General features: G+C 35.3%; 1 protein-coding gene and 1 long non-coding RNA gene across 5 annotated transcripts; one reads left to right on the top strand and one right to left on the bottom strand.

Annotated features, from left to right (window-relative positions):
- Window positions 1-775: 775 nt before the first annotated feature.
- AGL44 (AGAMOUS-like 44) lies at window positions 776-25,514 on the top strand. 3 transcript variants are annotated; one of them, XM_086252986.1, is made up of 10 exons: window positions 776-863; window positions 1,177-1,399; window positions 7,143-7,221; window positions 17,111-17,172; window positions 19,480-19,579; window positions 19,682-19,723; window positions 19,828-19,911; window positions 20,148-20,320; window positions 25,174-25,203; window positions 25,426-25,514. In XM_086252986.1, the coding sequence occupies exons 2-10, from the start codon at window positions 1,218-1,220 to the stop codon at window positions 25,499-25,501; spliced, it is 828 nt and encodes a 275-aa protein (XP_086109112.1). In that variant the 5' UTR covers window positions 776-863; window positions 1,177-1,217; the 3' UTR covers window positions 25,502-25,514. The 3 variants fall into 3 exon arrangements, with proteins under 3 accessions (XP_086109112.1, XP_086109114.1, XP_086109113.1); XM_086252987.1 differs by having other exon boundaries at window positions 777-863; window positions 1,174-1,399; XM_086252988.1 differs by lacking the exons at window positions 25,174-25,203; window positions 25,426-25,514 and adding an exon at window positions 20,440-20,556.
- LOC147277196 (uncharacterized) lies at window positions 5,595-26,792 on the bottom strand. 2 transcript variants are annotated; one of them, XR_015123758.1, is made up of 6 exons: window positions 26,614-26,792; window positions 24,810-24,916; window positions 20,529-20,600; window positions 7,131-7,274; window positions 6,440-6,560; window positions 5,595-6,342 (listed from the first exon to the last, which is right to left on the bottom strand). It is a non-coding gene; the product is annotated as an uncharacterized LOC147277196 (long non-coding RNA). The 2 variants fall into 2 exon arrangements; XR_015123757.1 differs by lacking the exon at window positions 7,131-7,274.

Below are 26,792 nucleotides of genomic sequence, written 5' to 3'. Positions count from 1 at the left end.
GAGGTCTGATGTTCAAATCACAATATAGCCAAAATCCTTTTTTTTTTTTTTTGAAGATATATATGTGTCTAAATAGGCTTTGGGCCCATTTTGGGCCGCCCGTTCGGGCCTAGCCCGGCCCGGCCCTCCAAGCCCGCAAGCCAAAGCCCGATGGGCGGGCCTTGGGCTTGTGTATTAAAGCCCAAGCCTGACCCGGCCCGGCCCAAAAGCCCTATTGGGCTTCTATAATTCAAGCCCGAACCCGGCTCGGCCCATTGCCGACCCCTAGAAGGAGCACAGCTGGGTAGAAGAGGCGACCAATCAGAATTCAGAAACCCAAAAACTGAAGAGAGACCGACCTCGGTTTTCCAAACCACACGTGTCAGTCATCTATACGTCATCTCTGCCATAATTTCTACTCTTTCCACACCACCAAGAATCCCGGGCCCCTCTGAGATTCCTAGGATACCCTTTTGTCCACGCTCCCAATCCCACTGCCCCACACTCGCTCTAACCTGCTTACACCTGTCCCTTCCTGTCTCTCTTCTTAACCTTAACGATTCTCTCACGCTGTCAACAGTCCTCGGTTTGATTCACCTAAGAAATAATGGCCTCAGAGAGCGAGTAGGATGGTTTTTGAGTAGTCGAGCGAGTGGGCGAGGTGATCCAGACGTTAAACCACTCAGTGGTTTTGGGTGCATCGGACCACCCATGTTTCCTTAAAAATACAGAAAGGACCTGGGCAGGTTTCCATATAAAGCATAAAAATTGCATTTTAAAAATTTTTATTGGGTACATCTGATCTGACTATATATCTGAGAAGAGGAAAGAGAGGAGCTTCAACTGTCTTCCTAGTCCCCTAGCTTGTTTCTACTTTCAAACCAGTAAGTTCTACTTCATACCTTGCTCTTTTGAGAAATAAAAAGAAATTAAAAAAAAATTAAAAAAATTAAAAAAATTAAATGAGAAATTGAAAAAGGAAAAGTGGGTTTTTTGGGTTGATCATGATCTTTGCTGTTTTGGGTTTTCTTGGTTTAATATCTTGTTGATCTTGTTTTGGTGGTGACATGTGTTTTGAGTTTTTTATTACCCTTTTAGGAAAATGGGAAAACTGCTCTAAATTTTATGGTGAGTAATTAACTTCTTAATTTCTCTGCTTGTGTGTGTATGTATGTGATGCACGGATGGATCTAGTAGAGAATTAAAGAGTGAAGAAGATTGATATTGATCAAGAGAAGATGGGGAGAGGGAAGATTGTGATCCGAAGGATAGACAATTCGACGAGCAGGCAAGTGACGTTTTCGAAGCGAAGAAATGGGTTGCTTAAGAAGGCTAAGGAGCTATCAATCCTTTGTGATGCTGAGGTTGGACTCATTATCTTCTCCAGCACAGGCAGGCTCTATGATTATGCCAGCTCTAGGTAATTACATCTCTCTCTCTCTCTCTCTCTCTCTCTCTCTCTCTCTCTCTCTCTCTCTCTCTCTCATCTTAATTTTTCTAGCTGATTAGTGCTGGTTTTGTAGCTGAATTTATGTTTTGATTTATATATATGCATCTTGTATATATAGCATAGGATGGAGGTCAGTGGACTTATTATTGAGTTAATTAGTTGAGACAGAAATTAATTATCATTGTTTTATTTATCTTTGGACCGAAATATTGCTATATGTGATACAATTTTCTTGGAAAAACATGAAGATATTGGATCGATGATGGAGGATAAATATATATTGGTTGGTTAATTGTCTTGAAGGATGATATTAATTTGGAATTAATACTTAATTATTCTAGCTATGTGGTTGGTTCTTCTACTTGTCTATAAGCAAAGGATCGAATTTATAAAGCTATAACTGTGATAAGGAATTAGTTACAGATGGAACTATATATATATATGTACATGCAACTTAATTTAATCTTCTTTATAGGCAATGCTTCACACGATGTGTGATATAGGCTTCAATTAGGTATAGCTTCTTGAAACTTTACTCTTCTTGATAGGCAAGAGCTGATTATTTGAAATGACAAAGAGGGAAAAACGTACAAGGAGTTAATTAGCATGTGATAATGTCCAAAGAAGAGGGATCAGGAATCTAGGTAGTAGACATATATCCTCTTAATTAATCATTTATTCTTTAAGTTTAAAAATCTTTATCACATATATTCTGAGAGAGAGAGAGAGAGAGTCTACATATGTTTGTGTGCTTTTTTTTTTTTTGGTCCCTAGAAGTGTGATGTTCTCACTTCAGAAATAACTTTTTACCAAACGACAAACTAGTCATGAAGGTCTAAAGTTTGCATGTGGAAATTTGGTATTCAGAATTGCTATAAAAACCAGTCCTCATGCAACCCATGCATGCATATTTTGACGTCCATAATTGCATGCTTTGTGTTGCACGAGATATTCTGTGTCCATAGCTCACAATTATTTATTTTACAGATTTTATCAAGTAAACTTCATCTTGCAACCGTCTCTTTGTGTTCATGTCATACCTCTTTCAACTGGATCACCCCTAAGTTGCAATTAATCAAATTTATCAAAAGTTACAAGTGAGAAGTTTGCACTTTTCAAATTCTCACGAAAAAATAAAAAACGAATTAAGAAAAAGATGAAGTTTGAGATGTCAGGCCCAAATGGTTGGTAAAGGCCGGAATCACTATCAAGTGTTTAGAATCTCCCTTCTTAGCAAAAAGACTGACCAGCTAGAAAAGTATGCATGGCAACTACTATTTATCACATCATTTACAATAGTTCGGCTCATATATATGAAGGATTTAACATAAGGGAAAAGTGAGTGATAATATATATATATATATATATATATATATATTCAATGGTTGGATTTTATACAATTATAAAATTAATAATTAATTAACGTAAATCCAACCATTAAATGTGTCGTCATTCACTTGTCCCTTATGTTAAGTTTTTTATATAAGGTTGTGCTTTACAATACCATGCATATTGCTTTAGAGACTTGTCTCTAATTTTCATAGTGCACCTTAGTACCATACACACCTGCGGGCCTTAATTCAAGCAAGGGTGTTATACAGATTCAAGTTTTCAGGAATGTCTCAATTCATCAATTTGATCAAGTGATATAAAAGAGAAGTTTTTCACTTTTCAAGCTCTCAAGAAAGAAAAATAAAGTTTGAGGAAAGGGATGGCAATGGCCAATGGGGCACGCTAGTGCTACATTTACCATATTCATCTGTGATCTGTCCCCGCTATAAAAATTAGTTTCATCGATCCCACTAAATGATTGCTATATTGATATATATATAGAATTCTTAGATTCTATAGCCTAAAAGTGTGTTTCTTTAAGACTTAAACTCAAGTCTTTTTTATTTTGTTTTATTTAGACCAATTTCATATCTTTGTATGTGTAATTGTCTGTGGTAAATAATGAATATACATAAAAAATCCCTGGTTTTAGGCATTTATTACTCTTAATTTTGAATGATTTTATTGCCAAAAATTTTATAATAAATTATCTCATAGTACCAAAGCACTAATAAATTTGGTGTAAAGGACCCTAACTTAAAAAGTTGGTGTAAAGGACAATGAGGCATGCTAGTGCTACATTTACCATATCCATCTGTGATTTGTCCCCGCTATAAAAATTAGTTTCATCGATCCCACTAAATGATTGCTCTATTGATATATATGGAATTCTTAGATTCTAGCCTAAAAGTGTGTTGCTTTAAGACTTAAACTCAATCCTTTTTTATTTTATTTAGACCAATTTCATATTTTTGTTTGTATGTCTATTTGTCCGAGGTAAATAATGGATATACATGAAAAATCCCTGATTTTAGGCATTTATTACTCTTAATTTTGAATGGTTTTATTTCTAAAAATTTTATAGTAAATTATCTCATAGTATCAACCACTAATAAATTTAGTGTAAAGGACCCTAACTTAAAAAGTTGGTGTAAAGGACAATTTCTGGATTTTTTAAAAATGCACTTGTTGTATTTTTATAACTGCACTGAATTTTTTTGACAACAGATGCACTAATTTTTTTTACAAATGCACTAGAATGACTCTTATTTGAATTTTGGCTTTTAGCTCAACTTACTTGGCTAGTTGTCCTTTAGACCAACAATTTTAGTTGTCAAATCTTACAATCTAACGGATCCAAATTTTATAACACCTATCCAATCCAAAAAAGTCTTTAGCAATTGTGAAAGTCGCATATAAACACCATCTGTGAAAAATGAGAACACGGTAAGCCTCCACTTTGGGAGACAAAATAGAAAGAGAGAATCTAATAAAAAGGTAACAAAGCCAACACAAATTCTAATATATTCATCTTCTACACCAACCTATGTGTGACAAACACTATGTGATGACACCACAAGTTGAATGCCCCAAAACACCAGTTCCAAAAACACAACGAAAGAGTACAATATGTGGAATTGTACCTCCAGCATAGGTGGATGCATGTACCATATTGCAAGTTGAGAATTTTGAACTTTTGGGGAACTTTAGGGTTTCAATATATTTTGACCCGCAAAAGATGTATAGGTAGAAGAAGAAATTATAGGGTTTCAATCAGTACCAGGGGATGCATAGGTAGACTAATATGTACCTCTAACACAGATCAACAAAGATGGAAGAAGAAGAAGAGACCTCTTGATCAGGTCAAAAAAGGAAGAAGAAAATACTTTTGGCGTAGGTAAAAAAATGGAAGAAGAAGAAGAAGATACCTCTAATTTGGGTTGAAAAAAGATTGAAATGTAAAGAATAATAAATATACCTCTAACTCTAGACGAAAAACGATAAAAGAAGAATATGGATCGAAGAAGAAGAAGATCGATCAAGAAGAAATTAGCCAGATTAGTGACTAGTCTTTATGGAGTGTCGCGTTTATGTGGTGTGTGCATACCTATAAGTTATGATACCCTAGTTCGATTAGTGTGGTTTTGCAAGCATATGTTGAGTCTCACATTGGTTTTGTACTGTAAGTTTACATGGATCCTCACTAATGACTAGTCTTTTTGAGGTCTACTTGGTACCGTCATGTGGACTCAAAGGCATTGCAATATAAAACATTTGAGCTCTGACGAGGACATAGGGAATTTTTTTGGTTACAATGAAGAGATTTGAATCTTGGATCTAAACTAATCTTAATCCATTACCACACTCACCTTCACCACTTAGGTCCAGTTTGAGATTGCTATGACTTTGAAAAAAAACTGTTTCTGCTATGTGGGCTATATAAACCACACAGCAGTGTTGAGCCTCACATCAGTCGTGTACTAGTTCGTTCTGGGCTACCACTAAAAAGAGCCTCCTTAGTGATTAGTTGTTTTAGGGTGTCACACTGATGTGATGATCGAGTGCGTCATTGAATTGTGACATGGGACCTAACAGTTTTTTGTGGTCGAGTTTCAAACATTAACTAATGAGACATTCATTTGGCTCATTCCAAAGGGCCGGGATATGATTCTTTGAAGATTTTAATTAGTGGCTACATTTTGGTGTTAAGTTTATATAAAGTGTTAGAGAAGGTGTTGTCAATAAGATTGACGAAAGTTTTGAGTAAATAATTTCATTTTATTACGCACCGACTTTTGTTTTAGATGCAGTTTTGGTTGCAAATGAGGTTGTAAAGGATTATGAAAAAACAAAATAAATTTGAAGTTTTAGATCACATTAGGGCTATTTCAAAGGATTTAGATTGATTATCTGCATGTTTTCTTTATTTTTATTTGTTTAAATTATAACCGTATAATATAATTAATTTAAGGGTTTATGCTAAACAGATAATTAAGAGGGATGTTTGATGAGGTATCTTAGGAAAATTAGTGATCCATTAATCACGATTTCTTTTTAGTTTACTCTGGTAATAGCTGCTTTGAGTTGATTAGTGCTGAGGACTAAGGAGGTTATCACTCGGTGGAGGAAATGTCAGAGGGTATAGGAAAGAGGTTGTGGTCTCCCATTTTTCTAAATGTTGGGGATGAGCGGAAATCTTTTATCAGTTGCCGACAGTTTTGGTGTGTGCTCGAAGTTCAAATTTAATATGTCAAAGAGGTTAATTGTTGGTATTAACTCTCTAATTCCAAGGAGAAACTAGGTGTCCTTGGCAAATAGGATTAGCAGTCTTGGGACTTAAGATAGGGTTTCTATTTTATAGATGGAATTTAAAATGGCCTTATTTAAATGTTCACCCAAACATGTGTTATTTTCAAATCCTAAGAGAATGAGATCTTAAGATTAGTCACAACAACCACACCACCGTTACTGTTGTCACTTCCACCCCTAGAACAATCATCGTCACCACCTCGATCAACATTATTGTCATCACTGATCCTTAAGCCTACGTACGTAGATTGATAGAAATATTGTCCTTAAGCCTAGTTGTTGAGTTCATCATGTTGTTGTCTCATATATATTGTCATCACTGATCCTTAAGCCTACGTACGTAGATTGATAGAAATATTGTCCTTAAGCCTAGTTGTTGAGTTCATCATGTTGTTGTCTCATATATAGATCTTGTTGGCAGATTTCGTCCTTTAAATCCAAGTGTGCTGAGTAGTGGCCGGCAAGGCAGTCTAAATTGTAAAGAACGTAACTGAAATGCAAATGTAAAGAAAAATAAGTCTAAATTGCTCATGGCACAAATCAAGTAATGTAACATATTCTGATGACGACACAAATCAATTGCTCTTTCTTCCATTTTCTTTCTGTGTCTTACAGAATATATATGTGCTATTGTCCTCAATTGTATTTCATTGGCAAATTAATCAGAGATCAAATCATCAGCATTTTGCTTTATCTAGACAAATCATAAGTATTCACTCTACATTTCTGTCAACAATTTGCTGTGTATCTTGTGTTACAATCACTATAACCCATGTGCAACTATGGAATAGGGTAGAAAATCATTTGCTATGAAATTTTTGATATATACTCAGGTATCATTCATTACAAGCAACAGTAGTAGCACTGTAGCAAACACATTAGTGCCAGACACAGTAGTAGATCGAGATATCAAATAAAAATAAATAAAAAAAGGACAAACAGAAAATATATCATCAAAATAATGTGTATTTAATTTTGTTTACAATAACTATGAGCAGCATGTCCATAAGCTAAGAAATTATCAGAAAGTTCATGATTGTTGTATCTCATAATGCCATACTCTTCTCATCAGCATGAAATCAGTAATCGACCGCTATAACAAACTGAAAGAGGAACATCACCATCTGCTGAATCCTGCTTCAGAAGTCAAGGTACCACTCACCACTAAGTACTCAAATTTCATTCTGTTGGGTTTTACCTGCATCTATAGAGGCATAATATCTATGTGATATTGTCAAACATTTGGAAAAAAAGCCTTGTGCAGTTAAAATAGCATTACAATGGGTTAAACAAGGATTCACACAAGCTAGCACAATTCCTTTCATATTAGATGTATTAAATCTCTTGTGCTGAACTTACAGTCTATCCGAGCATTGCAGTTCTTCAATTATAGATGTCTATAGTTTGCCTATTTCTAGTTGCATACACTAAAAAACATAAACCTCTTTAACCTTGTTGCATTAGTTACTAGGGAGATTATGGAAAACCGAACATAGGAACAACTAGAGATGACTCTCCTAGAGCCAATAGTCTTGGTCACAAATCGAACTTCCTGGAAAAGGATATGATAGGATTAGCTTTAGATGAGCTCGAAATGCTTAAGTTTTCAACTAAATTGACATTATGGAAGTGCATGTGACTGTCTAGGGGGATATAAATTTAGATTGTATGTCAACCAAAAAATGTTCTTTGCAAAGGTTTAGGAAAGCACTGCACCAGTTTCAAATTCTAGTTTGCACAGATTTCTTTGTAGAATTGCTTTTGCCACATGTAACACAAGAAAGACACACACAAAGAGTAATTGAGAAAAGCAGCTAAACAAATTAACAGACCATCAAAGCAGCAGGTGATATCAAACACATTAGAATCATAAGATTATGTTTGGTTAAGATAGTTAAAACATTAGAATCGTAGTCCAATTTCATATTATGATGCAGTTGTTGCAGAAAGCTACTGATATATAGGTTAAAAAGAGCAAGAAGAAAGTGGAGATCCTAGAAAGTATTGATTGAACTCAGTTCTTAATATATCTGTCTTCCTCCCAAACTACAATGCCAGAGGAAAATAGGAAAGTATTCATACATGTAATGCTCCTGCAAATAAAAAGCATTAGTGCCCAAATATTTGATGCTACTCGCATATTAGGTTTTCCTATATGCATTTCTTGAAAACTGGTACTCAGCTACGTCTATTGGTGTGATTATGATATGATTTAGGATTGTAGTATCCAAGCATTCTACCTGGCCAAGACAAACGAACTACCTCTTTATTGGATCACATGAACAAAAGACCATAAGAAATCCCTGCATAGAGGTGAAGCATGGAATCCAAATGGTAACTGTATGAGTAGAGTGGGATCTGGGTTTCAAATTTTACTCTAGTTGAAAATTCATAAAACTTAAAGAATTCGAAATTCAAAACCTTTTCTCCATTCTTGCATTCTCATGTGAAAAATCAGTGACTTATTATATTGCCCATTATAACATCTTGGCCCCAAATATCCCTTTTCTTTTATCTTTTCGAAGAACCTAGTATGCAGTTCTGTTGGACACAATCTTTGTCCAATATATTAGTAAAGCCTAGAACAGTGAAAAACCTCATTTGAAAGTTGTTGAAAAAGCTTCTTTGCAGAAGAGTTCTGGAGGGATGCAAGTTCACCTGATGATGGTTGTGAATAATAGACTGCTTTGAAAAAGCTTCTTTGTTATCTAGCAGAAATAATTTCACTTAAAAATTAACATGGGAGCTTCAAACAACTTGTTAGAGCTTAACTGAAGCAGGGTAGCAAATAGCAACTCAATTTTACAGTATATGTTGAAATTAAAATTCTAAATTTTCCTCTAGAAGCAAAAAAGTCTAGTACTCGAAACACTTTGGTGTGTTCTCTACAAGGGATTCTCTTCTATATATTTGGACAACCAACCAGAGCTTCTTAAGCAAGGGTAGCACATTCAGTTTATAATAACTTTCAGGGATGCTACTTAAGGAAATGCCTTAGAAATCAAGCCTAGATTTACTTCTCTATGAGAAGAGAACTATCCATATCTCAAGCACTCTTCAAAAGAAGAATGTAGCTCAAAGAACCACAGTGCTAAAAGGAACCATTTCACATTCTTGCTCTAGGTCAACAGACATGACAGGAGATTGTGGGTGGACTGGAGTCAATACAAACATGAACATGTGGCGTTAAAGATGAAGCCTATCTTCCAGGGATAATAGACGAGGGAAAAAGGTAGATGCTACGCCAAGAGAAGCATAACTTATCATGTGTAAAACATTCCATTTGCAATGAGGCAACGCCTTGAGCTAATGCCTATTTGTTTGCATTTGCAGAAGAAAAGAACAAAAGCCCAAGAGAACATATGTTGGTGCTGAAGCTTTTGAATGAGTTCCAGGTTGCAAGCTTCAGCATAATACCATTGAATAATAGTTCGTTTGTCTTGGCCAACCAGCAGTGCTAGAATATTGCAACTTAGTTCCAATCAGAGGGATTTTATTCCAAAGACTATAGATAAGCCTACTAATACTATCCAGGTTGAAGTTTAATTAACCAAAGATTTCTGGGTGTCAAAATTCTGAGGCAACAAACAGAAGAAGTTAACATGTTAATCCAGGGAAAAAATTTATTCCAAGATTGCAGTATGATAGAAGACATATTTCAAGTTCCATAGTTGTTGCTATTATATGGTTTCTGGAAATGTAAAGTAATGCCTCCCAAGAGAAATTCCTTATGTGATGCCCAGAAAAATGCACGAAATGAGTCGACAATGACAATCATTTTAAGTTGGACCAAAAAGGTGACAGAAATGATGTGGGCAAGTAATCTTCATACTTTATGAAATTCAGGGATTAAGATGAAAAAAGAAAAAAAGGTGACAAGGTAATATCCTTGAGGTTCATCAAAGAGAGAGAGCTATTAGCATTTATAAAACAACAGATTTACACACACTTCTGGACAACTTTATACCAAACAGAGCAATTTTGTCATCAATTTACTGTGGAGGATGCTATGCATAGTAGGTAATATCCTTGAGTTTCAGCTAAGGGAGAGAGCTATTAAGTAATACTTTTACTGTTTCATCAGTAGAATAATACAATCACCTGCTCTCAACTACCAAATGGTAGTCACCATATTTAGTGTACTAAAGTCAATAAGAAAAGGAAGACCTTTAGGGTAAGCAGAATATACACATTGGAGATCAAACAAGAAAAGACAAATATTCACAAGTACACATTTGAGATCAAACAAGAAAAGAAAAATATTCGCATGTAATAAAACCAAGGTATTAAATTTCGAAATTTCGCTGAAAATTTCGTTTTTTTAGGATTCCAAAATCGAAACACATATTCAACAATTTTTCGTGAAGTTTTCACCGAAATTTTACCGAAATTATCGAAATTTTCCGCGTCAGCAATTAATTAATTCCTATTTTCTATTTTCTCCAACTTCGAAAATTCACCAAAAATAGCTCGAGACTCCAAATAATTCACCGAAAAATCTTACGAACTAGTATTAATGAGTACTAATTTCCTATGACCTCAAAATAGTCAAATTTCTTTCAAAAAAATTATGAAAAATCCTACTCTCATAATTTAATTCCAAAAATAATAATAAGGCCAAATTCTTAAATTTTCCTTTTCTAAAATTCATTTCCACACAACTAAGCTCTAGAACCACAATCAAAGGTTTAAGTTAGTTAAAATAAACTCAAGGAAATTTCTAATTCCTTTAAACAAACCTTAAAACAAGTTTGAAAAATTTAAGTAACAAAATTATCATAAGCCAAAATTTGGGTTGTTACACTCAGTGAAGACAAAGCTTGGCTAGGTGAGAGGCACGGGAAAAAAATGAAGGAAAGAAAAGAAAAAAAAAAAAAAAAAGACTGAAAAGAGAGGCACAGGGAAAAAAAGTAAGGAAAGAGGAAAAAAAAAAAAAAGGAGGGGCGGTTTGGGGCCTTTGGGCCATTGGAAAGAAAAAAAAAAGATTTGGGGTTTCGTTTAGTTATTTTAAACCCTAAACTCTAATATATTTTTATATAAAAAAATAATTAAAAATATTATAAAGGACCTAAAATCTAATATCCTAAAATATATAGGGTTTAATGTATAGATTATAGAATATAAATAATATATTAATTTTATTTATTCATTATACTAATTTTATTTAACAGTATTTACTCTAGCGCGTATTATATTCACCTTCTATTACATAAAACCTACTATATAATTTGAGTTTTTAAATGTTTTTTTATCAATTTAGTAGATAATATGTTAAATAAACATATAGTAAAGTTTCATTAAAAATTTCCGTATTTTTGATAACAAATTATGTCGTTTCTGTCTAATTTTTGTCAAAATTTAATTCCTTAGATAAAACAAGAGGCAATAGTTAAAAATATGAGATGCACCTAAATGGCCCGAAAAACAATTCATGTTAGCACGCATGCATGTAATTTTAATTTCTACTTCATGGCATTAAGGTAGAAAATTGTAAGAATTTATCCAGCCTGTGTATGTGTGCAAGCGTGTGCTCGTGCTTATGTGTAAACATCAGAACACAAGGAGAGAATTTCTTCCAACATTTTTTGCAGATTTCATTATGGGCAGAGGTTAAAGAACATTGACTTTTGAACATATCATATATAAATAAGGGGGCGGATCCATGACATCCTATTTTTGACACAAGTTTTCAATGGAGCCCACTCCATATAGGATTTCAATGATCCAAACCATTTTTTAGGTCTCCATTAAAAAATCATCCTTGTAAAAAATTAGGTAAATTGGAAACTGTTTACCTACAAAGATTAAATAGTCAACAAAATAAACATTTAAAATGTTGACCATTTAATTTTTATAAGTAAATGGCTTCTGATTTACCTAATTTTTTGCAGGTATGATCTTTTGATGGAAACCTACAAAATAGACGTTTCGAATTATTAAACTCCAATATGGAGTAAGCCCTATTGAAAACTTGTGTCAAAAATAGGATATCATGAATCCTTCTCCAATAACTAATGTTCCTACAAGTCTTTGTGTATATTATCCATAGCTGATATCTCAGAGGTTCTTCCTCTGGGAGATACAACTTGATTACAGAGCAATCACATAAATCGAGATGACATAATGCTCTAAAGTTAAACCGTAAAAAGATATCCTTATAAATATCACTTTGTCAAGCTTATGTGAAACATAATATGCTGAGGAAATTACATATTTAGTCTACTTATTTTGTCCTTAGTTTAATTTTGGTCCACAATCTTTTTTAAGTTCTGTTTTGGTCCACTAATTATTTCACTTGTTCAATAAAGGTGCAGATTTGTTTTCTCAAATTTGGCCTGCCTTTTATCCTATCAAATCTCACCCAAATTCAGCAAACATATACTTGTTTTAAAGCTATGCATTTCTTCTTTACAACCATATAAAGATCATTCAAATTGGAGTTCTAAAACTGAAGATAATTGACCCCAAAGTAGGGTACCCGAAACTGCCAATTTTTCAAACTTCACCCAATCTCAATTCTCTTAGATTCTAATACTCCAAATTTGTTTTTATGACTAAGAAATGATGAAATATAACTTATACTTCAATTATAATTGAAGAAAACACAACCTAAGGATTTAAAATCACAAATCTGGACTTTTATTGAACAAAGGAAACAATTAGTGGACCAAAACAGAACTTAAAAAAAATCGTTGACCAAAATTGAACTAGATATAAAATAAGTAGACCAAATCTGTAATTTCCTCTAATATTCTTGTAAGATTATTATCTTCTTTATTTTTGGCTCGGTGAACTACATTATCAAATAATGAGAAGGGGAACTAATTTGAGTGATTTCATGTCCACAAGCTCAAGTTGGATTCATAATCATGAACCAATCAAGGTTGACTGTTCAAGGCTTGAAGGAGAGAGCAGGGGTGTAGTTTAGCCATTCCCACTTAAAAATGTGGAGGAGGAGATTATAGATGACTAATCTTAAGAAAACGATGAGTCAGAATAAGTGCAACTTTCCAGGACAAATGTGCATTGCTCATCATTTTTGATATATCCGGGGAAGAAAGAAACCTAATTGGATCATTTTGGAGTCGATGTAAATTTTTCAATGGGGTAGATCACCAACTCATTCAATGTCTCAAGCCCCACAGTCAAAGAGCATGAAAATAATTCGTTAGGGCTCATTGAGAGGAAGCTGCTCTGCCTGGCATAAGTGTGTACGACAGATGTCATGATGTTGGACAGAAGCCTGAGCATGCTCTAAAGAAATTAAGAGTAGTTATTTGATTTGAATGACTTAAAATATGGATCAGTACAAGTTTGTACAACCAGAACAGCTAATGTAATAAGACAAACATTTAAGCAGAGTCTACCGATAACATCATATGTTCAACTTTCATGTTTCCAAAATTTCTATACCTTCCAGTACACCCAAACTAAATAAACCAACTTGTGCCTAGAACCCTTATAATATTATTAAAAATTGATAAGATACAATTCCTTCACTAGTCATGAAGCTATCCAAATGATGCATTAGATAGAAATTGAAAACCTTTCTATATGTGAAGGGATGAACCAAAACTGCTTAATCTAATTTCTGCAAACATTAATCTAAAAGAGACACCACTTGTACTACTTTATGCATACATTCAAGTGCTATTCTGTTAATTGTTGCTTAATTGAGCAATTGTACAACTAAAAAGAATGTCTTGCAAGTTACCTGCCAAATCCCATGCCTTTTTCATACAAGTTATGGGTATCTACAGGCTCATGCAATCATGTCAGCATGTAATTAAAAAATCTTAGCCTTCTAGATATGCCGGCAAAACAATTTTAGACAACCAAATCTCAACTAAAGTATGTGAGATGGTAGTCATAAACCAAATCTTCCTTCAAACAGTAACCATGGTTCACTCACAAGATTATTCTTGATGCCATTCTACAGGTTCTCCACAGTCCACACATACTTGTCCTCCTCAACTTCCACTTTCCCTTAAATCAAAATAAGGGTAAACAGTTACCAACAGTTCTTGTCTCTAATTCATAATCCATGATCTCCTGTCCAAGCCCACCATTTGGTACTTAATCCAGTGAGCATCTATTCTCTCTGCTAATTGTCATTCAAAAATCAACTTTGTAATCAGAGACTTGAACTTGAGAAGGCATCACATATCTACATATTTGCAGATGCATCAACATGCTGCATCTCTGAATGTCATCATCACAACTTGCGAAAAAGATTCTATTGGCATCATTTAAATAATTATGCAAGTTGATTGAAATTTAGAAGAGAGCATGACCAAAGCATTCCTTGTGTACAAAGCATAAATATTTCTAAGTTCATGAAGAGAATTAAAAACATTATATATTTTGAAACATGACTATATATTGGTGAATGTGTCCACAAATTCAAGCCCAAAAGATGTCACAACATTTTCAAGAAATCTCAACTGTGAGAACCAAGAACAATAGGTAACTGAAAAACCTCAATATGGTAGTTGCTACTTGGTACAATGCTAGGAAAACTGATTCAAAATATGCTAGAAAACAAATATAGTTTAAAATTTTAAGTAGTTGCAGAGTAACGTTGACAGGAAATAAAGATCTGTTGAAACTTGAAATCCACATTCAAGGGTGTATTCCCCTGTACTGATATATGGTTTGGCTAATGACCAAATGGTGCCTCTGGATTCAAGTGGTATCAGAACCATGTTATCAAGTTTTCACAATGCTTAGAAGTTTGACACTAGCGTAAATCATTACAAATTATTCACCAATCAACCAATGGTATCAGAGATGATAGTTCGGCTAGTATCCCAATTATGACCAAGAGTGTTTCTTGTGTAATGAGACAAGTGTGTGTCTGACTTTTTTAGTTTCCACGATTAAGTGGGAATGTTTTGTTGTGAGCAAGGATGCATTGTCAAGATGTGTGAATATGTGATTGGTGGTAATGGTAAGGTGTTGGGTACCAATTAATTGCCACAATTAGTGAAGAATATGTGATTGGTGGTAATGGTAATATGTGGGACTATTACTTGATCACGGATGAATTTTGGACTCTTAAACATGAAATTTTAAATGGTTTTAAAGGCCACGGGGAGATAAGTTGGATTCATTGCGTACCTACAATTAGAGGCGGTCGTAAGGGTGTAGCACTATAACATGAAAAAGTACATTGAGAAATTAATACACATGGTTTAACCCCAAAAAAAACTTATAGGCTTAATCTCAAGTGGTGTCCAAATCATGTTCTCTAAGTCACAAGTTTGGCGGTCCATAAAAAGGCTTTTCAAACCAACATCTTCATGATGGCAACTTTTGATTACAAAATTGATAATTTGTTCTTCTAGGTAAAATTAACAGCTAATCAAAGCCACGTGGTGTCGGGTAGACTTTGGGTTTGAGTACAAGATCCTCGTTTGATTACCAACTCAACATGGTTGTAGTCGAGGAAGGGATCTACCCTAGTATCAACCTAGTGAGAACAAACTCAACTTTGGTTGAGGACACGCTTGACCTTAGTCAAGCTCAATGACCCCTAATACTTGAACCTAAGGGGCTCCGAGCTAAGGGTGTCATCTTAAGACCTAAGCATCGTCACTCACCTCGAGTATGTACTGATATACAGATAAAGATTGGTATCTCTTATTTATTAAAATGTGCTAGGTACATCTTAAAAAGTATCCAAGAACTGTCAGTTATGTCTCTAAGGTAGAAAATTTATCGTTGGTTACTACATCAAATATCAAATACATATTTTGAAGTATACAAGAAGTATTGATTGAAATGAATAGGATACGATTACAACCTTGTGGAAGAAACATGCTACATAAACCAAAGGTCCTACCTCAACATAAATGAATGTCTAACCAATAAACAAAATAATTTTTCAATTCACTACGATAAAAGTAAAAATGCGACAGGGCAAGAGGTAATTGGAGTGGATTCTCATAAGTGATTAAGCACAAGGGGAACAAAACCAACATTCTAAGATCTGAACTATGATGCATTTTGTTGTTTTACCTCTACTCAAAAGCTTAAGTTAGGATGCAACTCTTACATATGAGACTCTTTCCACGAATAGAGGGCCTAACATATGATATTTCAGCTTATATCGGGAGGTTGCGTTACAAGGATTTAATCCTCACAATCTCTTTCTTTGATACCATGTTGGATTTTTTTGTTTACCCCTGTTCCTGAAAGTTAAAAGATGTTACGTGCGTAGATCAACAATTATTTGCCATGGTTCCCAAAATCTAATGGGAGATGAGTGAAGAGGGAAGAAAAGATCATATAATTAGTTGGGATCGGGTGCACAAGTCTAAGGAGAAGGTTGGAATTCTAATAATTAATCTCTCTAGAATTTACAAAAATTTTGGTCAGCCCATTTTCTGGCAATTTTTCTTGTGAGTCTTTCTTCCTTCATATGAAAATGATAAGTCAGAGCTCATTTTTAAGCCAAGTCAGTTGGTTTGGAAGGCTGGTTCCAACTTCCAACTAAAGTGCAGATTTGCACTTGGTTGGTGTTTCATGGGAAGATGAAAACATGTGACATGCTCTAAAGAAGGTCCTTTGTATGCGTATCTCCACATTGGTGTACTTTGTAAGAAAGGTGGGAAGAGTTCTGATCGCATATTCTTGCATGTTGCAATTTAATTTCACTAAAAAAAATTTGGACACGACTGTGGGAGGTGCTCGGAGCGATGTCGATTTGTCAACAAATTTGTTAAAACTTTTGGGTGGACGGTTATTTTGTGGAAGAGGGGGGGGGGGGGGGGGGTGGGCGGGGTTAACAAGAAAACTAGGAAAACCAACAGGAGCTAATTAATTAAAAATGCATCATCTCAGTATTGATTTTTGCCTATAAGTTCTGAGCCTTGAACTCCCTTTCCACCAACTCATTGGCACTTTATTCAAATAAATAATTAGAAGATATTTTATTCTAGTGCTTTTTGAACTACGTTATAGTGCTCATGTAAATGATCATCTTGTATATCTCATATTACATTGCATAAGAATACTTTGTGTTTGTGTACTTGCTAGTTTTGGCAAAGGGAGGCAGCAAGTTTGAGGCAACAATTGCAGTACTTGCAAGAATGCCACAGGTACAATCATCTCATGCCTGATAATGAATCTTCAATATAAACTAGGAGTTAAATTGGAAGTACCAAAATGTCAATATGCATAATAAAAGTGCCTACTGTGTTGCATATAAGCAAGATCATACTAATTTAGGCTTCATCCAACTATCAAAGTTAAAGTCCACAAAACCTTTTTGACATGGGGAAGAAGAAAAGAAAAGAGGCTTTTTCTTTTCTATGAAACAGAACAATTTATTTACATAAATTAAGAAAGTACAGTGGCAGTGGTGGACCAGTAGGACAGCCTAATTTTTTTTAATGACAGCCACGCTTTCATTTAATGAAAACAAAAAAGAGTACTTAGTACAATACAGTGGACAAGATGTCCACCTTCCTAAGAGTTTCTAGATAACAAGTTCTGGGATATTATAAAATCCAAACAGTAGTAAAACAGCTCTAGTAAAATAAACAAGCTCTAGATCCTAGTCAAACAGCAATAATCAAACCCTAACAAACAACAGCTTTCCAACTAGAGATAATTGCAGAAAACGAGTAGTCCCTGAATCTACTCCCTAATGCTGGAGTGAGTGACGCCCATAATGAAGCCCAAAACCAAACTCTCTCCCACAAATTATCCACCTCTTCCCCCCTAAGATCATAAAAAATCCTTATATTTCTCTCCATCCAAATTACTGACAAAACAGCCATCACTGCACTCCTCCCCAACACCACACCCCTCTTCTTCCCTTCAAATCTCTCCGACAGCAAAGCAGCACAAGTAGTACAGCCTAATGAAAGTAGGCCACTGATATTAAAATGGTTGGCTTTGGGTCTGGTAAATGTGGATTCGAAGGCTTAGGATTGTAGAAGAGTACAGGGTTTTTGTATTAATTTTGAGGTGGAAAGCTTGAGTCTTGAAGACTGAAACTTTTCAATGTCTGAAAGTGATGCCTGCAGAACATTTTCAGTAGATAATGTTCACAAAAATCGGAAAGTTTTAAAGGTTACTTGTGGTGAAACAAATTAAGCAGAAATCTTGTGGCTTTAGAGGTATTTAGGTGAAGGAAAAGTTGTCCAATTTGCAAGGACAGCCAGAAAACTACCAATAGTGTGTATCTCCATCAACAGTTTGGACAGTTACTTGGCAGAAAGAGTAACCCAAGAGAGAGACTCCAGGCTCATATGCCTTTCATAAACCAAACACTCAATATATCGATCAACTTAACAATCTATAGGTTTACTTAATGGGAATTGGATTTGGCAAAGACCGTCCATTTGACATTATATGACAAGTAGAACTTTGTAGTGAAATGCTTCTAGCAGTACATCTTTGTAAAATGCACTGAACTCAGAAACTGTTTGCTTATTTAGCTTTCAATCCTAGGAATGTTATTGGTTCTGAACAGACTATTTGGCCGCAGAATTGGATAAGTTTTTATTTCATAGCAAAAGGCAAATTTTATAAAAGGAAAGGAATTGAAGAAAATATGGACAGGAAGTCCATCAGATGTAACAACTACCAAATAGTAACAAAAGAAACTTTACAAACAACTCAAAATTCTCAACCAAACAAGATGAATTGTGGAAGATGTGCTTGTGATAGCAGTAAATTACAAAGAGTAACATTGCTTAATAGACCTTCTATTTATAATTATTTGGCAAAAGTGGTATTATAAGGGTATTTTCAGCCATCTAGAAATTTCATTAAACTAGGAGACCTGCTTCAAAAATAAACCCATTTTGGAAAACCTCAAAATTTGGGCTTCTCCTAGAAGCCACATTTGAGCTTTCTTATGGGAAATAATAGCACTTCACTGAGCATAAGAAGGAACCAGTATGTCAAAGCACTTCAACTTTGATTTGGTTTGAAAAGGTCTAAGGAGGAACCTTAATGTAGCTCAGAACCACTATAGTCACACAAATAATCCAAAGCCTGAAAACTGCTAATGTAGCTCGCAAGCCTAAGAATGGACTTGTAATTCAGTCCACCTAATTTATGCCAAACTAATGTGGATATCCCCTTTGCTTCCTCCCAAAGCGATGTTGCCCTAGACAAACTTCATTAGACCAATTGATAGCAATTTCATAAAGAATGCTTCACAAAATCCTGTTAATTAAAAGAATATTACAATGAAACTAATATAGACTCACTTAAACTATAGTTTTCGAGACATTACTCGACTATTGCTAAAACACATAAATTATTCCCCTTGAAAAGCAAGATGATGGTTTTTTGGGAAAAACTTAGTGTCTTCACAACAAAGTGAGATATAGTGGATATCAATTACTATAAGAGAGAGTATACCCCAAAAATTTATGTGAAATCTGCAGGCAATTAATGGGGGAAGGACTATCTGGTTTGAGCACCAAAGATCTACAGAACCTGGAAAACCAACTGGAGATGAGTTTGAAAGGTGTCCGGATGAAAAAGGTATCAAAGTCTTAGCCCTGATTATACAATCTCAGTTAATAATTTAAGGATCCCTTCTATATATAGCACATGCAGGACATTCAATTTTTTCCTTTTCTGCAGGACCAGATATTAAATGATGAAATAAAAGAACTGAACCAGAAGGTTGCTCAAGAAAATTGGCTCGATTTCTCCCAGTTCATTTAGGAATTCATGTTACTGGGGGCTAATTCATGCTTAATTTCTAACTTTTGTTGACTTTATTTCAGGAAAATCAGATACATCAAGAGAATATCGAACTGTATAAGAAGCTAGACCTCATAGGTAAAGAGAATGTGGAACTGCAGAAAAAGGTATTGTCTAAAAGGCTGCATGTAATTGTAAGAAAATCTATCCATCAAGTTCAATTTTCTCATTTATTGAACACATTATAACTTCATTGAAAAGGGAGGAGGGAGGAGTAGAAGGAAAGAGAGAAATAAAATGAGATATCACTAAGCCAAGAGCATAAGGCCATAATGTTAATATTATATCAGCAAAGTGAAGATTTCTTCTCTGGCGAAGCCTAAACAGAAGTTTTTGCTCTCAGGTTTACGGAGCAAGGGATGTGAATGAAGAAAACAATAGTTCCGGACCTCCATATACCATCAGTAGTGGATATGATTTTCATGCACCCATCCATCTGCAGCTAAGCCAGCCACAGAATCAAACTCATCCCCAGACTCAGAACAATGAAATAACAGCAACAGCAATCAAATTAGGGTATCTCCTAAAACTTCTGACGATATATGTCCACTATATTGATGCCTTCCCCCCCCCCCCCAAAAAAAAAAAAAGGCTTACTATTTTGAATAAGCTGTTAACATCAAAATCTGCAACAGATTACAACTGCATTAGCAAAGCTGTCATTGTACCGTCAACTTGCACCACAGTGAAAATTAATCTTCTAGGAGTGAGATGTCAAACTTACAGTAAAATGCATCCAGCAGAAGGACCAACAGCTTTGGTATGAAAATTCTCAATAATACAAACTTTAGAATTTCTGAACAAGAATTAGACAGACCAGTTAGATTTGTAAATTTATGCAATAATGGGAAAAAATTATGTGTGCCAGGACTTATTTTATCTGTGTTCAAAATGTGTTGTGATCAATCAAAGGACTTGTTGATTGTTGTACCTACACTTATTTTCATGAATAATAATCAGCATCTCGAACAAGATACATCTCAAACTGACCATTATTTTTTTTACTTTTGCCAGCAACAAATTTTTTTTTTTATGTTATGAAAAGTTCAATGGAGAGTCTATAGGAAAGAATAACGAAATGAGAAATATGAAGACACAGAAAAATGTCATGGAAGATACTTTTAAGAAGATGACGAGAAATTCCCTTTTCAAATAAACCTGCATTTATCCTGCTTGGAACAGTTTATATATCCTTTTTTTTATCTTTTTTCTTTTTTCTTCTTGCTGAGGATTCATATAATGGTATGGAGAAACAAATTTTTTGCATGAACAATAAATAAATTAAACCCAAGGGTATTTTTTAGCTTCGTTTTTCTACTGTTTTACCTTCAAGGGTATTTTTTATATTTCTAATATACACAGATGTGCATGGCCTCATATTGTGACAAGTAAGTTACACCTCATATTGTGAAAAAACTCTAGCCCACGTTCTAGCAGCTGCCACCCACTCCCCTCATCTTTCCACTTCTTTCCACCCCCTATGGAAGTGGGCCCAGTCGTGGCCACCTTCTATGAAGGCTCATACCTCCTATTTTCTCTCAATTTGGGGTCCTAAAACCCTGTTTTGGGAATTTTACTGCATCTGCAGATGTGCCAAAGGGTCTTTTGACCTTTTGACCTTTTTTTTGGTGCTTCCGTGTTCTTCAGCAGCTTTGGTAGGCTGATTTTTCCAGCTCTTCTTGTTGCTGATTGGAACATTTTTTGCGGCTGTTTAGTCCAGTTTATTGCTGTTCAGCTGCTGTTTGATCCAATTTTTTGTGGTTTGGCTGCTCTTTGGTCCGGGTTATTTTGCTGTTGCTTCCTTGCATTTCTTTTAGCTAGATTCTGGATTTTTTGACCCTATTTTCTTCGGTTCCAGCCCATCCCAGATAATTATTCTTGGTCTTCTTTTGGTTCCCGATTATTATACAAGGTATGTCTAGTATTTACTTCATAAGTCATCACTACAGTTGAGTTCTACAATGGGAGAGTGATAAATCTGCACCTGGCAGTCAGATTGATTCCAAGGGTGACCTGAATTTTTCTCAGCACACACCCACTCAAGTATTGCTCGTGTCTTGTTGAATGGTTGAAAATTTGCATCATGGGCACGCTATACTACAAAATCTCAGTTGTGTATCTTGTTTCACAGATGCAGACTCTGTTGGTTCACGTACACAGAGACGGTCTACATCTGGCTTCTGTACCTTTTTTCTTTTTTGTGAAGAAAAACATAAATTTATTAAAATTCAGATGGTGGACATCTTTGCTCCAGCTTAAGGGGAGTGTTGGAAACATGTGTCTTTAATTTTATTATTATTGTTTTTACTGTTTTACTGTCAAGGGTATTTTTGTCAGCCGTGTATATATTTTTAATGTAAATAGATTTGCTTGGCCTCAAATTGTGACAAGCACTAGTCTCAGTCAGCTGTACACACGATGCACCACTTAGTTGATAAGCACATATATGGCCTCTGCCTTTAGATTTGATCACTTGTATTCACCCTGCCATGTGCCACCAGCCACGCCAATATCTGCACCTTCGGAGGCACTTTTGATATCCAAATAGATGAAAAATTGACCCGCCTGCAATATTGCAGCAATTTCTAAAATATGAGTTGACTGAAAATTTCACCCATTTATTCAGGAGCCATCTTCTTTCATCCTTTCACTGCTATGTAATCTCAACCCTTCCAATACTTGCACAACCCTTCCAATACCTGTAGCAAGTCTACTAACTCCCCAGCTTCCTTATCTCTTAGGTTTCTTCTAAAACCGAAGTCCCAACTTAAAGGAAAATTTATTATTCACTATCATCCTTACAATAACCACTTCGTAACATCTAGATAGGCTTAATAGATGAGGGAAAATCTTACCCTCTCCCCATTTCCCACAACCAAGCAGCACTGGCTAATGGATTATTCACATCCACAACGACCAATAACCTTCCACGGACACCTACTAGAACTCCACGCCAAAAGTTTTGCATCCCACCCTTTTCCTTGAATCCCATATTTACTTATTATCACCATATGCCAGAAAGCATCCCTCCCCTTCTAAGGGAGACCGCCACAACCATTTTACAAGCAAAACATTATTTCTTTAGCCATCAATCTTCTAACTCCCAAACCACTATTTCCTTTGTTAATGACACCCACCTCCCTACTCCATGAAATACTCTCTCTTCCCTTCCTGCACCCCGGCCCACAAGAAATCCCACATAAGGTTCTCCAAGATTGTAGGAACTCCACATGGAATCTTGAACAGCGATAAATAATGAGGCACACTACCTAAGCAACTTGAATAAGAGTTGGTCCCCCTCCTCTAGATAGAAAAGCCTTCTTACATCCCCCCCCCCCCAATCTTCTCTCAACTTTCACCACTACGGAATCCCAAAAACAAGCTGACCTTGGATTTCCACCTAGGGGTAAACCCAAGTACTTCAAAGACCAAGAACCAACCTCACACCCCAATGAACCCACCAGCCTTTCCACTTTACCCACTTGTGAATTTAATCCCAATAGTGAGCACTTGACATTTGTTGATTTTTAATCTGGGAAAGCCGCGAAACATGACCAAAACAGATTTCGTCAATTTAGCTCCTCTCCAACACGGAAAAACATTGTATAGTCAACGAGCTGAAGATGAGAGACCTTCACCCTTTCTCTTTCGACTTCCGGCCCTTTCACTAGTTGTACCTCCCCTGCCTTCTCCAATAGTCTGCTCAAAACTTCCACTACTAGTGTGAAAAGGAAAGGTGAGAAAAGGATCACCTTGTCTTATACCTATTGAAGCTCCAAATTTTCTCCTTGGCCACCTGTTCACCATGATAGAAAAATTTAGATCGTAAACAGCCCCTGATCCAGCTTCTCCATTTTGCTCAAAACCTTTTCCAATACAAATTCCAATCAATCCCACTCCACATGATTGTTGGCCTTCTCAAAGTCTATCTTAAAAACCAGCCCCTCCAACTTCCTTTTCCTCACTTTTTCCACCACCTCATTTGCCACTAGCAATGCATCCAGAATTTGCTTACCCTAACAAAGGCCCATGTGCACAAGATACTTTCCAACTCAACAAGCCAAAACCTTTGCAATAATCTTGTATAAGCTGGTCACCAAGCTTATTGGCCTGAAATCCTTCACCCTCAATGAGACTTCCCCCTTTCGAATAAGGCAAATGTAGGCCTAAATAGTCAGCATTAACTACTCCATTTTGTGAAACTTATCCAGCACCTTTAGTATTTCACCTTTCATCAAGTCCCAACAACTCTGTAAAACAGCCATTGAAAAGCCATCCAGGCCAGGGGACTTGTCTTTACTGCACTCGAAAGAGAACCTTCTTCACCTCCTCCTCAAATCTTCTTTCCAACCTGCCAACCCGAATCTCGCTTGAATTTCACTTTTGTCTTTTGCCTCCAAGATATTTCTTCCTTAAGAATCAACTTAATCACCCTAACAGCACCAAACACTCCTTTCTTCCACACTTTCAACTTTTGTTTCAGACATTCTACTTTTTAATAAACATATATCTTTTCCAACCCCGGAAAAAACACTCCTCCCACAACTTCTCGAAATTGTTCCTAAAGGCCCTATGATGTACACATGTTTCAAACCTGAAGGGTAAGGGACAGTGACCAAACATTACTCTGACTAAGGCCTCTTTTCTAACACTTGGGAACATCTCTCTAGAGGGGAATAGAAAGAGCACAATTTCTAATATAGAATAGTCATCTAACATAAAATGGCAAAACCTCTGTCTCTGTTTGCGAACTCCTAATTTCACCCTTTCTAAGCAGTTAGTATATGGTAAAATAGAGAATTCACTCAGTTTGAGAAAAATTCAAAGACAAATAGAGCCATTTGACATATGATCTGAAAGATGTATATAAAAATTTCTAAAAAGAGTAAAACTTCCGTTTGTAGAAAAAAAGTAATGAGTCAATTAAAGCAAATTCACAAGCATAATAGATTAAAGAGGGAATCAGAATATGATATTTTCAAGGGACATTGTAGGCTATACTTACGGAAAAAGCAGCTAGAATGATGAAAATCTGCAAGCCCTTCTTATTCAGCACTCATGATAACTAGCTTCCTCATGAGTCCTCAACCACTAGACCAGCTTAAAACTTATCTGTGGACATCCCAAAAACAACCATGAACACTAAAGTGATAGCACCTCATCAATTTGTTTAAAAAAAAAAAAAGAGGCTTCATATTTTTTTCTGTACCAAAAAAAAAAGCTTCGTATTGACCATTATTAGAACAATATATTCCACTATGTGAATCATTCAATCATTCATTCATGTGCTAAAAGAAATATTTCAGATTTACTACAATTTGAAGAAATATTTTATTTCATACAATTTTACTATCAATTAATCTTTTCAGCATGCTAGGAGATGGAGTAGAAGATCAAAGGTGAGGGTTTTGTTAGGATGGTAGTACTTGAACATGTCCTTATTATTGGTGATCCGATATCAGCAGGAATTTTTCAGCCAAATGGTGTTATATACATAACAATAATGAGAATCAATTAATCACTTGCTACCTAACTGCCATTTTCTTGACAGCTTTGTGGCGATCTTTATATACATTTGGGTTCAACAGGTATTAACAACTTCATGTTTAATCTTCTAAAAGGTGGTCTAGGATTTTCCCAGATAAGAAAGGATGCAAACCAATTTGCACTACTTCCATTTCTCTCAAGACCCAGTAAGCATTTCCATCAAAGTCTCCCAGTTGAAATGGCTGCATTCCTTAGTACATAGAAATATCATTACTTCTAAACACCTCTTCTTCCATATATAGTCTGTACTTGTGCATTTGAAAAACTACAACTAATATGCTAATCAGGTATGCATATGCTGCATGCATACCAATATAAATAAAAAATAAAGGAAGATGAAATACTAATGAATTGATGAATTGTTCAAGGGGGAGAAAACTTAATATCCAACATGCCAGTACATACTTGGTAGAAATATATCTTGACCTTGGACATAGAAACATCAAGGACCATAATACAACCCTGGAACTATTAATCTTATTTAAATACACAAGTCTCTCTTCAAAGGCACCAAAATATCATTACAAATTATAATAACAAAACAACCTATTCTCGCAAGTACAGTTAGCCAATAAAGTACTTTGATATTAACGTTATATAATTCTAGAAGCATTGTTTTCTTTGCAAAAAAACTACATTGTAGAAGCATTGTTTTATATACGCTACCAAGAAAGAGAAAATATCCCTTCAATGCCTTCATTAATCAACATATCTTAAAAACCTAACCTTAACAAAGATGCCAAGAAATGAACAATCTACTCAACATGACATAAGGAAGGGTCACACTTCATACTATAATTGTAGTACATATGCACAAAAATACAAACAAGAATGCACATCATCCATTAAAGTGATGCGTTATATAGTTTAATAGACCGTTCGTAGGATTAATAACCAAGTTTCATTAACTTTAACCAGTTTGATTTTTTTTTTACTTTAGAAATTACTTTCAACATCTCCTTTCTTGTTAGCTGTCCGAAAATAGACTTCGAAGCAATTCATTACTTGTTAACTAATCAGAATCCAATGCAATGCATCGACCTCATTCTCGAACAGCTCAATTAGAGTCCAGATTCTCATCCCAATAAGTGTAGTAAGCAAAACAAAAATCAAGGAACACCCAACACACATCCCAGTCAGAAATTCTACCATCATTAAATACATATACAAAGGAAAAACATGTAGGTACAATAAATCAAGATACACATATACATGCATATACATATATGTATAGAAGTGTGGTTGTTCATCGTCTTCTTTACCTGAGGCTGAGCGTGGAAAGGAAGCCATAGCAAATCCATTTGTCATTCGCAGCTCCAATGCGTCGTCGGATTAGCGAAAACGAAGTGTGTGAAACTGTGAATAAATAAGAAGCATCAATGGAGATCTGATTCATTGAGAAGAATCCGAAAAACCAGAAAGATGGAGAAATAATGGAAGT

Source organism: Dryas octopetala, chromosome 8, assembly GCF_963921425.1.
Source record: "Dryas octopetala chromosome 8, drDryOcto1.1, whole genome shotgun sequence".
NCBI lineage: Eukaryota > Viridiplantae > Streptophyta > Magnoliopsida > Rosales > Rosaceae > Dryas > Dryas octopetala.
The sequence above is the reverse complement of the archived record's forward strand: the minus strand, read 5'-3'. Positions and strand labels throughout refer to the sequence as shown.

Coding starts and splice junctions, on each gene's coding strand:
- AGL44 (XM_086252986.1), top strand. CDS start 1,218: ATGGGGAGAGGGAAGATTGTGATCCGAAGGATAGACAATTCGACGAGC. Junction 7,222..17,110: donor ATCCTGCTTCAGAAGTCAAG/GTACCACTCACC, acceptor TGTACTTGCTAG/TTTTGGCAAAGGGAGGCAGC. Junction 25,204..25,425: donor GATGGAGTAGAAGATCAAAG/GTGAGGGTTTTG, acceptor ATCTTCTAAAAG/GTGGTCTAGGATTTTCCCAG.